The following is a 13,829-nucleotide window of genomic DNA, read 5'->3' as shown; positions in this document are numbered from 1 at the left end:
AAGATTTTGGAGGCACCAAACCAGACCTACAAGTACACCCAGTATATTCTCAAAATAAAAATGTCTCCTTAAAGTTTGAGCAATGCAGTTGGGGAACTGGATGTGTGTTTTGAATTGCTGATATGATGGAAAACCATTTATTCCTTGCTTTTTTAGAAACAAAAAGTTGATGAGGTAAATGTTTAACTATCAAGATGTGCCATTCACTCACCAGTCCACACAGTCCATGTATGGAAAACTTTTTTTTGTGATGTCACCAAGACATTTACATATTTCCACATATTCAGCCTACAGCAGTTTATCTCCACCCATCCACACTGAAATTATAAGGAGTGTTGAATAAGGGTCAACACAGGGCAGCCAATCAGAAAAGAGATGATTTACATACATCAATCTTAAAGGCACAATTACAAAAACAGCCACTTTAGTTCTGATGTTTGCTTTTGACACATAAACCACACAAATGTCATAATGTCTCAAAACAAAGAAAATAACTAACTAAATAAATAAACATAGGATAAAGGCAAATTAAATACAAGCGACCCATTATGTGTAATGGATGACAAATCTGCCATCACTGCATAACTAATGAAGACTGTGTATGTTGTGCAACAGGATAGATGTTACATATCACAGTGTAAATCCATGGGAGCATACCATTAAAATAGTCTTGACCAAGCTATACCCATACCCACACTTTCTAAGATTACTGCTCCAGGGAGGTATACCAGGTATCTCCAGCAAGAATGGATTTTGGTTATCTATTTCATATTTGCCCCCAACCTTGTGCATTAAAAGCCCCTTTTTAAATGAGAGTCAAGCCATGCATTCCTTCACATGCACACCTTTGAACTGGACACAATGGGACCCTCCTTTGCAAACATCTCACACTTTTGTTTGCCCATCGAAGAGGAGAAAGGCCCAAAGTATCACTTACGCTCTCAGGATTGCGTACACGCAAATGGAGAGGGCAAGAGAGTGAGATCCGACACCTGTTTTGCCCAACACTTCCACTCGGTCACAGTTAAACCACCATTCTGCCTTTAGGGTGAAGTCTTTTTTTTTGCACAACCATAGTTAAATCTCAAAACAGCGCAGGACTTCGCAATACTGTAAACAAAGGCCCACCATCCCCTTCGGCGTTTCAGCCTTTAAGTCCATGATCTATGCAAAAAGCATTGGAACAATACAGAGGTGGGGACCTCCCTTCTCATGCACACTGCTAAAATACCTGGAGTCCTACATTATTCATTAATGGGGTTACATCCAACATTTCTTTTGTTTAGATTTGTGAGTTTTTTTCAGATGATCATAAATTCTAAGCATTTAAACATGGCAGACTTCTTGTTAGGCCAAATAATTAAAATTTGCACTCACTGCATCGGCTTAGGTCAGCCTGCAGGTCACTATAAAGCCATGTTTAGCAGCGTGAAGGCAGGGATGAGGGAAGTAGGGCTAACTGCTAAATTTCTAAAAAATAAGAGTTTTTGTAGGGCGGAATCCATTTTTCAATTTTGTTTTCAACATCTGAAGTACTCCTTACGAAAGTTAATGCTGAATTTTAGAGTGAATCCCTTCTATTGCCAACAGTCGGCCACTTTGGCTGTAACTTGGGTGAGCTGCTAAAACACAAGCAGGAACTGTATGCTTGTTTTTTTGTCTTGAAGAAGTCTAATATTGTTTTAAAAACGTCAACTAATAACGGTCTCCTATTTTTGATCAATCATTATAATAATCTCCTGCTAAATTTGCATGTGTAGCTTGACCATGGGAATGAGTGTTTTTCACCTCACATCAACAATCTGATTGGTCGATACTCAGTTCATACACATAAACGTTGTGCAGCCTGAGAGAGCAGAGACAGTTGGGTGGGCACCAGCTGTGGTTGCTGTATTGGTTAGAAGGATACAGCTGTACCTCGTCATCCCTCTCCAAACAATTAAAATGAAAAAGGAGCGTGGTGTCACTGACTCCGTGAAAACTTCATGCACCCCCAACGTCCATGCCAGGGGCATTATTAACACCGGTCACTCCAGCATCACTGAAAAAGAGGGAACGCACACCAGCAGGATCTCACTACAGCATCAATGTTTGTAGTACTAGACTGCATGTATATGAAGTAGAATTAAGTGTTTTCTGGTACACATGGGGTGCATATGAAGTAAAAAAGATATTGTTTAGCTGGGTCTAAGCTGAGCATCTCAACAGACAGCTAACCCATCTGCATCCCCTGCACATGCACTGTACATTTTTTGGCCCTTTCACAGGTGTACCACACATACCTGTCTTTTTACGACACTGCAATGCATTTTATCTTGTGGAAACATTTGTTCTGTGCTCTAATCTGCAAATCTGTAAACCCCTGTACAATTATACACAGTGAGTGATAAAACAAAGGGTTAAAAGCAGTATTTAAGATCTTGGCATTAAAGAAAAAAATGACACAAAAAGCATTTAAACAGAATTTGCTGGTGTTGAAAGTTTCGCCGATAATGGATATTTTAAATTCTCCTGCTGCTCTCTCTTATAGTAAGTGCTTACTGTGAAAGAGACAAACACATTTCTTCATTTCTTTATGAAACGTTTTCAAGGGCTCTCTTTTTATTTTTTTCATTTAATTATTTGGGAAATTTTAAATAGGCTCTGCCTAGTATATAGGTCAATTAAACCTAAAAACAGAACAAAACTGCAGATCTCTTGATTAATCCTCAGCATAATCAGTTTCTTAATTACTAATGCGGTCAATAGTGACAGCTCTACAAATCTGCAAAAATGAAATGAACAAATATTATGCTTTTTGTGACACATGAGCACACAGTCATCTGTGCTCGTTCATGTAGGCTCAAACACTAAGCTGGCTCACAAGAAGTTTCAAGATAACCACTAAATTCGTTTACACTTTGTTGTCATGCACAGGCAAGAAACTGCACATTGCCCCTTTTAATAATGTGTATGTTTAAACATTAACCAAAGAATTTTCCACAAAATAAGAACACAGGACAGACAATTGCATTGATACAGTCTATAATACAAGCAAGACTTTCAGCAGAGAAAACTCCAGGTAGGCTGACCCAGTGCAACAATTAATCAGAGATTTTGTGGTTGAAAGTGAGCTGCTTGAGGATTCAGTTTCTGTCTCATTTATGCCAACCTGAGCAGAAATAATTGGACAGTTCAAATAATTTTGTACGCAGTAATCTTCAACATCAAAAACTTTGCCTGATGACGTCCAATGTTCTAAAAACGAACTGTACTGAATAACAATCATTTCTCTTCAACAGGCACTCTCTTCAAAAATATACAAATAATCAAGACAAAGAAAATAATTTGGTCCTGTTCAAGTCAACCCATAGAGGATTAAGAGGAAGACTGGTAGTGCAACAGCTGAGCAAACTAGCTCACAATAAAGGCACAAACCTTTGTACATTTTCATACCTGCTGTCCCTTTCAAATTCACAAATCCCAATAATGATATCAGCTACTGAACAGTGTTTTCAACAGAAAACACACAACACGGGCATCTTATGGAACAGTCTTTAAGGCACAAACTAGCAAAAAAAACAAAACAAAAAAAACGGTTCCATCGGTGGATATTAACGTGATTAAAATTATTCTCACTTGTAAAAGAAAAAAAAGAAAAAAGCATATTCTGCGTCTTGGGAGCTAAATAAAATTTTTGGACAAATGTAAACAGATATTTGGTTTTTCTTTTTAGCACGGATACAATACAGCATCAAATAGACGTTATCAGGAAAAATAATTCTAGATTCACTATCACTCTGAAATGTAATTTTGAAACTAGACACAAAAAGTGTACAATATTTATGTATATTTATATATTTACTTAGTATGTGGGGTCCAGTGTCTAATAAAAAGCACTGTAGAAGAGAGTGGTCATTCTTGGACATTTATCCTGAGCAAAAAGGCAGCACATGAGAATCATAGACACAGTTACAAGACAAAGGACGCCCTATGCTGGTGATTTGTAAGTGTGTCTAATGAGTTGGGCCAGAACGAACTAAGGAATGCCTACTGTGCCATTGTTTCTATCCCAGTGATTGATTTTTTTGAGAGATGGACTAGATGGTAAAGATGTTGAAGAACAAGCTCTTCCTGAAATATTCTCTGTTTTACATTTTACTTCCATTCGGTCACAAGGCCACAGTAATAATCAGAGGGTACTGTGATCCCATCAAAACATTTCAAGGTTTTCTTGTGGACTGTATACTTAAAAATGTTGATTTACCACAGTGCACTTATTTAGTAGGACTAGGACTTAGGACTAGTCTGGCTTGGACTAGTTTTAGATAAAAAAAAAAAAAGTCACCTTTTGACAGAATTTAACGAAATTTAAAGAAATACATATTTCAAAAGCAATAATAATAGTAATAAATAATGCTTCTACAAGCAGTAAAAAAATATCCAGCAATACCATTAACTATATAGTCAGGGGACTGAAGGCAACAGCATAATGAAAGAAGCAGTTAATATTAAGTTGAAGAGGCTGCTATCTGCTTCTATGAAAGAGCTTAATTCCCTGGGAACTTTGGCTATATAAAATCTCAGCACATCTCAGGCAATCCTGGTAGATGATAAGGCACATACTTTGACGCATCACTAAAGTGAGCAGTGAAATCATTACAAGTAGTCAGAGTGCTGGTTTAGAAGGTACAATCTAATGCCTGGAGAAGTGCAGGACAGCCTTGATCTTGGTTGATTATTCTCTTGATGAGCCTTTTCCTCTCTCAAGCTCAGGTATGTATGTATCCAGCATGAGCCTGTGTACTCTGGGTGTGCGTTGTCCCTCTGTTTTAATCCTGTCCGTGAAGAGGGGTGAGTGTTGTGGATAGGGCAAAGATATGCCTCCAATGGCTCCATAGAGAGATGTGTAGTGGGCAACCCTTGAGCAGCGGCCACTAGGCCCTTACAGGGCCGTTTCGAAGATAACCAGGCTAGCCTCTTTGCTAGAGGTCAGACCATTGGACAGGTTGGGCCGACTGCAGTTCATATACGCCTGCGGACAGAGGAGAGAAAGCATGGGGGATTGTTACATGGATAAGGAGATGCACAAGGTCCTTTCAGAAGACTTGGAAGGAGATGAAACATACCTCCCGTTTCCTTTGTCAAATGACAAAGCATTTCTAAACATGAGAACATGCACAATAGACCAGCGAATGGTCACAAAATTCCCCCTTCTTTAATATCATTATTTTGCAGAAATGAAAACCTTACATTGTATCTGTGAGCACTGATTGGCTGAGAAAGAAGTCGACAGACAAAAAGACACCTGGCGTTCCATTTCTTTTTCGGATGGAAAAGAAAAAGTCCCGACGACACAAATAGCAACCGACAAACAGTTGGCCATACTATCAGATATACTCCCAATTGAGCTTGCATTCAAAAGGCACAAAGGCAGAGTGGTGCGGTATCAGGTGATGTGTGTTTGAAAGCCCACCGGTCAGCTCCAGAGGGCCAGCTCAATGAATGAGCTCAGCGGTGAGGGAGGCAAAGGGGAACCTGATCCAGAGAGAGAACGAGGGGGGAGAAAGGCTCCTACAATAACCCCCATCAGCCTGCCAGTGCAGTGGTAGAAACTGATACGGATGAAGGGCACAATGGCCAAGGCTCTTTGAAATGCTGAGTTTTGTGCATTTCTGGCATGGGCACATGTGGCACAGAGAACAGGACATGAGAAAAGAGGACATGCTGTTTGTTGTTTGTGCAGGAGGGGAAGCACCATGGTTATGTTTTCAGTTGGAGCAGAGGGTTCATGTTTGTGTGCATGTATGTGCAAATAAACTCACTGGACAAAAAAAATTGCCAAATGCATCATCACTTTTCTAATACTTGGTTACGTATCGCCTTGCCTTAATAACAATGTCAATCCTCTCAGGTACAGGCCAATTTATACTACTGCAAAGATGCATATAAACACATCTGTGGCATGACACAGAGGAAGGGATCACAGGCAAGTGTAGCTCAAGATTTGCAGAGGCCATGATGTGCACTTTATCAAAATTTCAACTATGCGTTGTGTAAATCACCGGCTGATGCCTGATTGGCTGTCGGGTAGCGCTTGGGGAGGGACAAATCCCAAATAATACCCAACCTCAAATGAAGCAAACATGTTTGTAGTACATGTTATGCTTAAGTATTTTTGGCAGAACCTACACAAATGCCAGAGCACATATCCAGCCCTTAAGGATTATACCAGTCTTCCTGTCTATTCTATGAACTAAGTGCAGGTGTCAATCCGCGTATGTGTGAGGCTATTTGAGCATTTCACTGTTCCAAATTGAGAATTGGGACTGAGGCATTCTGGTCAGTGAAACTGTACCAGTGTTCCATTATGTCTGTATAACCAGTCATATATATACCCTACAGTGTCATCCAGGAATGTGGCAATATCACTGTTCTGCTGAGACACTAGAAGCGCAAAGTTAGTGGATGAATGGGCTAAAACAGAGACTAGTGTAGTCCTTAAGGTTTATTTCTACTTTTGCATCTGCAAACATCTGTGGGCACTGTCTGTTCTCAAGAGAGTGGTGTAATCCTTACCTGACAGAATTGGCATCATCAAGGCTACTAGGTGACTAACCACGTATTAAAGAAGAAATTATGCATGCGACAATTTTTGTGGCCAGGGGAGCTTATGTTTGTATTGTATAGATTTGGTGCATGTGTTACAGTGTATAAAGGTATGTACGTACGCTATATTTCCAAAAGTATTCGCTCGTCTACCTTCACATACATATGAAATTGAGAGAGATCCAATTCTTAATCCATAGGGTTTAATATGATGTCGGCCCACAGCTGTTTTGCAGCTATAACAGCTTCAACTCTTGCTTATAGGAATTTTTGACCATTCTTCCAGAAGCGCATTTGTGAGGTCAGACACGGATGTTGGATGAAAAGACCTTACTTTGGAACAGGAAGGGGACATCCCCAAACTGCTCCCACAAAGTTGGGAGCATGAAATTGTCCAAAATCTCTTGGTGCTGAAGCATTAAGAGTTCCTTTCACTGGAACTAAGGGGCCGAGCCCAACTCCTGAAAAAACCCCACACCATAATCACCTCTCCACCAAACTTTACACTTGGCACAAGGCAGTCAGACAAGTACCGTCTCCTGGCAACCCCCAAACCCAGAGTCATCCATCGGATTGCCAGATGAAGAAGCATGATTCACTCACTCCAGAGAACACGTCTCCACTGCTCTAGAGTCCAGTGGCGGCACTTTACACCACTGCATTCCACGCTTTGCATTGTGCTTGGTGATGTAAGGCTTGGATGCAGCTGCTTGGTCATGGAAACCCATTCCATGAAGCTCTCTACGCTGTTCTTGAGCTGATCTGAAGGCCACATGAAGTTTGGAGGTCTGTAGTGATTGACTCTGCAGAAAGTCGCTGACCTCTGTGCACTATGCCCCTCAGCATCCGCTGACCGCTCTGTCATTTTACGTGGCCGACCACTTCGTGGCTGAGTTGCTGTCGTTCCCAATTGCTTCCACTTTGTTATAATCCCACTGACAGTTGACTGTGGAATATTTAGTAGAGAGGAAATTTCACGACTGGACTTGCTGCACAGGTGGCGTCCGATCACGGTACCACGCTGGAATTCACTGAGCTCCTGAGAGCGACCCATTCTTTCACTAATGTCTGTAGAAGCAGTCTGCAGGCCGAGGGTCTCGGCTTTATACACCTGTGGCCATGGAAGTGACTGGCACACCTGAATTCAAAGATTTGGATGGGTGACTGAACACTTTTGGAAATATAGTGTATGTGAGTGTGTGAATAAGTGAGAGTACGTATATCTATGTTAGAATGTTTAAGAACTGCATGACTGCGTATGTAGTATGAAGCATGACTGTGTGCTGCTGTTGTTTGTACCTGTTTTGCCAGCTGCTTTAGGGAGGCTGCCTCCGCCTTTCCTGTCTGTTGCACCATCTTGTAAAAGATTCCATCCTGGTTCTGGAGGAGGACATGAGGTTCATCATAGTCATGGATCCGGCCCGCATCGAGAACCTGCAAGCAAGGACCCTTATTTCACTTACTTTAAGCGAGACCCTCTAATATACGCAGTGGTGGACTAATTATTTATATACAGACATGAAATTTGTAATGTTAGCACCGTTCAAGAGTCAGTATTCACATCAGGTGTCAGGGTTTATGCCCCTTGTTTCAGACCTTGACCAACAGTAATTACAGCAGTGGGTAAGCCAGTAAAGCTGTAATAGCGTCAGTCAGAATAGGTATGTATGTGAGTAAACAATAATTACATGAGGTGTGAGTTTGGGGTGAGGGAGGTGTGCTATGGTTTAGCTAATTACACAGCCACATTGTGGGTGACACTGAATTGACCACAGAAGAAAGAGAAATTATTGAAAGTAGCATGAGCCAGTCTGAGTCAGCATATCTGTGTATTACTACAGTTTAAGTCAGAGTCAACAAAGACAGGGCAGAAGACAGCACTTCCAGTGTTTGCCAAAATTCTGGTTTAAAGTCAAAACAGACTCCATTGTCTGTAAACAGTAACCTTCAGTAAAAGTAGAGATGGGCATTGTGTAATTAAAAATTCTGACTGATTTAGTTTAACATAAAGGAAAAAAGACCAAATATACATTGTGCTTTTGCACGGGCCACATTTTATGTTTTATGCTTATTTTTCCAGTATGTTAAATTCAGCAAATAAACAGTAAATGTGTGTTAAAAAGGAGATCCGCTAAGGATACTTTGCTTAGAAGATCTTAATACTTAAGTAAAACTCAAGGAAATCTATTTTGTAGGTTAACAGTGGCTTATTATTCTGGAATGTCTCTTCAATTTTAATAATTTACTGAACCGAGCCTAAAATATGTGCATTGTGCAAAGTACTAAAAACAGAACACAACAATATACAAATACACATTCAGTACTGTTTTCTAACCCTAATCCTACCTAAATTAAAGGCTTTTCAGGGCCCAATAAAACTGTGCTTAATTTTTGTTTCCTATGCTAGGCTAAAAGGTTGGTGTCTATGCTAGGCTAAAAGCTAACCTCATATTTATTCATATTTATCCATATTTGTTTGCTCCCTCAACAACAAACTGGTCCTGACAGACTGTGACTGAGAACACAGAAGGAGATTCTACTGCTGTGTTTTCCTTTTTACCTGAACACGACAAATACTAATTTACTTTTAGTGTAAGTCAATGGAACCAGAGTTTTTCCATTTTGGGCTTTGTTTCTTTTGGTCCATTCTTCATTAAATGTACACTCAACGTAAAGGGTAACAGGCATTTTCAGATTATGTCAAAAACTAAGAAAAAAAAAAAAAAAAAAAGACACTACAAGTTTTTCTTCCGACAACGGTGATATGTTGCATTATCTGTGCTTATTAGTAGCAGTATAAAGATTACAACAATACATTACTATGAACTTCAAGCAGTATAATTGACAAACTGCTCGGTAACTCACAAAAAAATGAAGAAAAAAAAAAGCTTTAAACATCCTCTACATCAATGACACCGAATCAAGTTCTGACGTAGCAACCACAACTTGCCAATATCCGTCACTACTGGAATGACTTTCTTTCTTGTTTCTCTGCCCACTCTTTCCAGCCTACTTGTTCTGGCACACAGACAGCTTTTTAATGTTTGTATTTCCCGCTGCTTGCTGCGGTAGTGAGGGAAACAGCTGATGTCAACACAAAGCACAATGGTTGCTATATTACACTATAAACATGTGGCAGATAAGGCATAATGCACATTAATGGCATTATGCTTCCACTGCTAGGCTGCCATCAATGTGCAGTCTTTTGTCTAGGAAGTCAGCAATCATTTGATGCTGCTCATTTGTTTTAAGGTGAAATTAATAGTCTGTATGAAGATCACTTAATTCTGTAACTCTCCATAATAGAGTTATTCCATTCAAAGGTGTCTTTTAAAGAACATTTGGCTTTCAGTTAGGCCTGCATGGTATCTGTAAGCATAAGGTGCATGCTAAAGGCCAGAATCTATGTCAGTGCTTTTTGCCACTCACCAGTATGCGGTCACTGTCTATGATTGTGTTCAGTCTATGTGCGATGGTGAGGACAGTGCACTCCTGGAACTTCTCCCGAATGGTCTTCTGAATGAGCTCATCTGTTCTGTAAAATGCAGGCACACAACCACAGCTTTCAGAGATAAAACATGGGTGAATGATAGTGTAATTCATATAGTGCACCACAAGATCTTGTGTAATCACTTGCACAGGTATACAGTTACTAGGTATATTAAAACTCAACAAAAATGAGCACGAAGGGTTTGTGGTAAAATGCAAAATGCTACTGGCTCTTACTTTGGATCGACGTTAGCTGTGGCCTCATCAATGATGAGGATGCGGTTCTTCCTCAGGATGGCTCTGGCCAGACAAACAAGCTGCCGCTGGCCAACACTGAAGTTAGAACCAGATTCAGCCAGAACTGTCTCCAGCTTACTGGGCAACTCCTCTACCACAGATTTTAGCTGAACCTGAGAGTGTACACATGGGTATTTAAACATACATACACACGAAATGGACTTTCTGTAATTATAACGTACATCCCTGGGCTCAAGCTTCTAATCCAATTGTGAGTGAGCACATGCTTATTAGTGAAGTTGTATGCATGTGTTTATATTTGCATAGTTATACACCTAGATGAGAACCACATATCCTCCTAGGGATAGCACAAATTTGACAAATATGACTGGGGAGAATATTCTGCCGTTTTTGTGTGTACCTCCTCTAAAGCGTTCCACAGGGCCTCGTCTGAATGTTCGTTGAAGGGGTCCAGGTTCTTTCTCATTGTGCCAGTGAATAACACAGGATCCTGTGGGATGATGGACATCTTCTGGCGTAGGTCATGTAGGCCAATCTCAGAGGTCAACATGCCATCCACATAGATCTTGCCCTCCGGCTCTGCCAGGCGGAACAGTGCAGAGATCAGAGAGCTCTTTCCAGCACCAGTCCTACCAACGATACCAACCTTAACAATGCAAGGAACAGACAGGAAAGATTAGCTAGTGCTAAACCAAAGACAGGAATGGTCAACAGCAAAGCTTAATAGATGCTAATGGATGCACTATATTAAGAAACACCTGAAGTCTATAACAATTAGTGGTGCTTTATTTGACTTACCTTCTCTTTGGGTCTAAACATTGCTGTCATGTTTTTGAGGACCACAGGCCCATCAGAACTGTAGGAGAAATTGACCCGGTCAAAGGTGATCATGCCCTGACTAGGCCATTCAGGAGGAGGTCGTTTCTGTGTTTCCCATGGTGCTTCGCTCTCGAGCTCAGTATATTCCACCACTCTCTCTACAGAAGTCATCTAAATGCACATAGAAGCACAGAGGTTATGGATCAGTCTTACAAGAACTTTCACACCTTCTCTTTTGCCTTAAACACCACACTGTGTTCACTCAAAGGCTACTAAAGGAAGTGCTTACCATGTTCTCCACTTCAGCGCTCTGTCTCACACCCCACTGAAACATACCTGTCAGGGTGACTGCATATGACAAGGCCAAGCCTACAGCGCCTGCCTCCAGATCTGACAGACAGAGGCCAGAATGGCATCAGTACTGTCCCAGTCATATTAACAAAAACACACAAAAACATGCAAGACAAGACAGGATTCTTGGCCTAACTTCTCCACTGAAACCGATCAGTCCAGAAAGCACTTGGGACAGATTTTAAAAATAGTCTTGTGCTAGACCTGTCACAATTATTACATCATCTGAGTGTAATTATATGAGCTGATCGCAAAAAAATTTGGCATATTTGTTTGAGATAAATATATGAAGATAAGAGAGAATTAACACAACAGATCTTCCAAAAACAATAAAAACTTCTGACTCAGCGCCTTTAGAGGGCAGCAGTGAGTATTTTTTTTATTTGAGCTGTGTCTAATTATCAACAACTAGGTAGCAAAAAAAAAAAAAAAAAAAAAAAAAAACCACCCACCAACGTTGCCACTTTAGACTTATAGTTCAACAATTGCGTACAATGAACGAAAACACAGTTAAATTGTTAATCACAAATATATATGGCAATCATTAGGTAAAATTTCATGATTGTGATGCCTATATTATGCTGCCTGGCAAATACTCAAATAATATTCAAAAGGACTCTGAGGCTTTATAGTACAGACTGATAATGGAAGATTTCTCACTGTGTCTCAGCAGAATGCATCCAAAGGCAGTGATGGTAACAAACACGGAACACATTCCATCCAGGCGCACAGCGAACCAGCGTGATGTAGTCAGGAACAGAAACCAAGCCTCTGTAGAAGCACACGTTCAAGATTACATTTCTGTTTGACTGAAAACTATAGAATTAAGCCCTGGAACTCTTTAGCAAACCTGAGTGCAGATCCTGATGAGCATCAAAGGTTTGCTGGAACCTTTCCTCAGCCTTGAAGGCACGAATAGTCCAAAGGCCTTGCAGTGAGGACGACAGGTGGGAAAATACAGGGCTTCGAGCTTGAAGAAAGCACATGACACACATACAAACACTGGTGGATCTTTTCTTATAACCCATTTGAATTCTATTCTATAAATCCCTTATTATATTCTATATACATATATTCTATATTTCACAATACGCCGTAATAGCCAATTAAAGACACTCACTAGTCGATTCAAGGCGTTTGACATCACGGGAGGTCTGCAGAAAGTAGCGCCGCAGGAACAGGAAGACTATAAGCAGGGGCAGCACAGGGATCATAATCCACGGGATGACTGAAGCAGCCACAGCGATGACACCTATAATCTGCAAAAACACCTAGCAAGAGAGATACTGTATAAGCTCTTTGTCATGGTGGTCAACTGCTGAGTTGTTAACAGCACTCTGAAGAGCTCCCTAGTGTTAAAGCTTTCACCCACAGCCACTTCAGGGCCTTCTACAAAACCCCACAGAATATTACACCATGACTTGACACTTTCTGCTGGTCTCCATCTAATAAAGGTATCTCCAATGGTTTTGATGGTTTTCTTACCTCCCACTCTTTCTCCCCTCTTCAAACATATAATCATGTCAACATACTGCATGTTAGCAAACTCTGGCATCATGTAACTGAAGTAAAGATGACCCCACGTTTTGGTGCACCACAAAAAGACAAAAAGCTTTTTCTTAGCTAGTGATGGTTTCTTGTTGTCCATTCAACGCTTCTGCTCATGGTATGGGAACTCTCCATACAAGGCCCCCCCCACAGTAAGTCTGAAGTGAACTCTTTCTCTAGAAGCTTCTATTCCAAACCACTGGCTTGGTTAGAACATCTGCGAAGCTGTTCACGCTGCTAAGCATGAGACAAAGTAAAACGGACTCTCCTTGGGTGGCACAGAAATAGCTGTCCCATCTTTCTTAGTAAAACCCAGTGAGCCAAGTCAGGGGTCACGCTTTTGACAAAACGGGTGACAAATGAGGGTAGAATGGGAATAGACTGTGTTTAAAGGCCCAAGCATTTGAGGGCAGTGGGTCTACCCACAAACGCAAGGAAAAACTCAAAGCCCTTCTACCTACAAGGGCGTCTTGATAGCTTTAGTCATTGTCTATAGATTCTCTGTTTTGCCTTCACACTAAAGCAGCTAATAATGAGAAGAATAGTGAGAAAAAGACAGTGGGAAAGGCCCCCAAAAGGATGAGTGACAATAGTCAAGATGGTAAAGTCCTTTCAGTGCGTTTGCCACCGAAAGAGAAAAAGGAATCCCCTTTCCTGACAGAATGAAAAGCGCTTTAATGGAAGACTATTGTACTTTTTTTTATTTAGTCTGTCAAGTGGCAGACAATGGCACTTTGTGGACATGAAGTGGTATTTGTCTTCCAGAGAGACATGCT

The 13,829-nt window shown here is 40.8% G+C and overlaps 1 protein-coding gene across 2 annotated transcripts in view; it reads right to left on the bottom strand.

Annotated features, from left to right (window-relative positions):
* Window positions 1-2,899: 2,899 nt before the first annotated feature.
* The window catches only part of abcc4 (ATP-binding cassette, sub-family C (CFTR/MRP), member 4), a 45,913-nt gene continuing 34,983 nt past the window's right edge, over window positions 2,900-13,829 (bottom strand). The window contains exons 21-30 of one of the 2 annotated variants that reach the window (XM_017712923.2): window positions 12,626-12,776; window positions 12,356-12,475; window positions 12,166-12,276; window positions 11,444-11,544; window positions 11,134-11,325; window positions 10,736-10,981; window positions 10,315-10,487; window positions 10,018-10,123; window positions 7,888-8,022; window positions 2,900-5,014 (exon numbers count right to left, since the gene is read on the bottom strand). In XM_017712923.2, coding sequence (XP_017568412.1) covers window positions 4,925-5,014; window positions 7,888-8,022; window positions 10,018-10,123; window positions 10,315-10,487; window positions 10,736-10,981; window positions 11,134-11,325; window positions 11,444-11,544; window positions 12,166-12,276; window positions 12,356-12,475; window positions 12,626-12,776 — 1,425 coding nt within the window. In that variant the 3' untranslated portion in view covers window positions 2,900-4,924. Of the gene's footprint in view, window positions 5,015-7,887; window positions 8,023-10,017; window positions 10,124-10,314; window positions 10,488-10,735; window positions 10,982-11,133; window positions 11,326-11,443; window positions 11,545-12,165; window positions 12,277-12,355; window positions 12,476-12,625; window positions 12,777-13,829 lie in introns of those variants that run through there. The other variant, XM_037536501.1, reaches the window with a different exon arrangement.

This window comes from Pygocentrus nattereri, chromosome 30 (genome assembly GCF_015220715.1).
Source record: "Pygocentrus nattereri isolate fPygNat1 chromosome 30, fPygNat1.pri, whole genome shotgun sequence".
Classification (NCBI taxonomy): Eukaryota; Metazoa; Chordata; class Actinopteri; order Characiformes; family Serrasalmidae; genus Pygocentrus; species Pygocentrus nattereri.
This window is presented reverse-complemented; position numbering and strand designations above follow the sequence as displayed.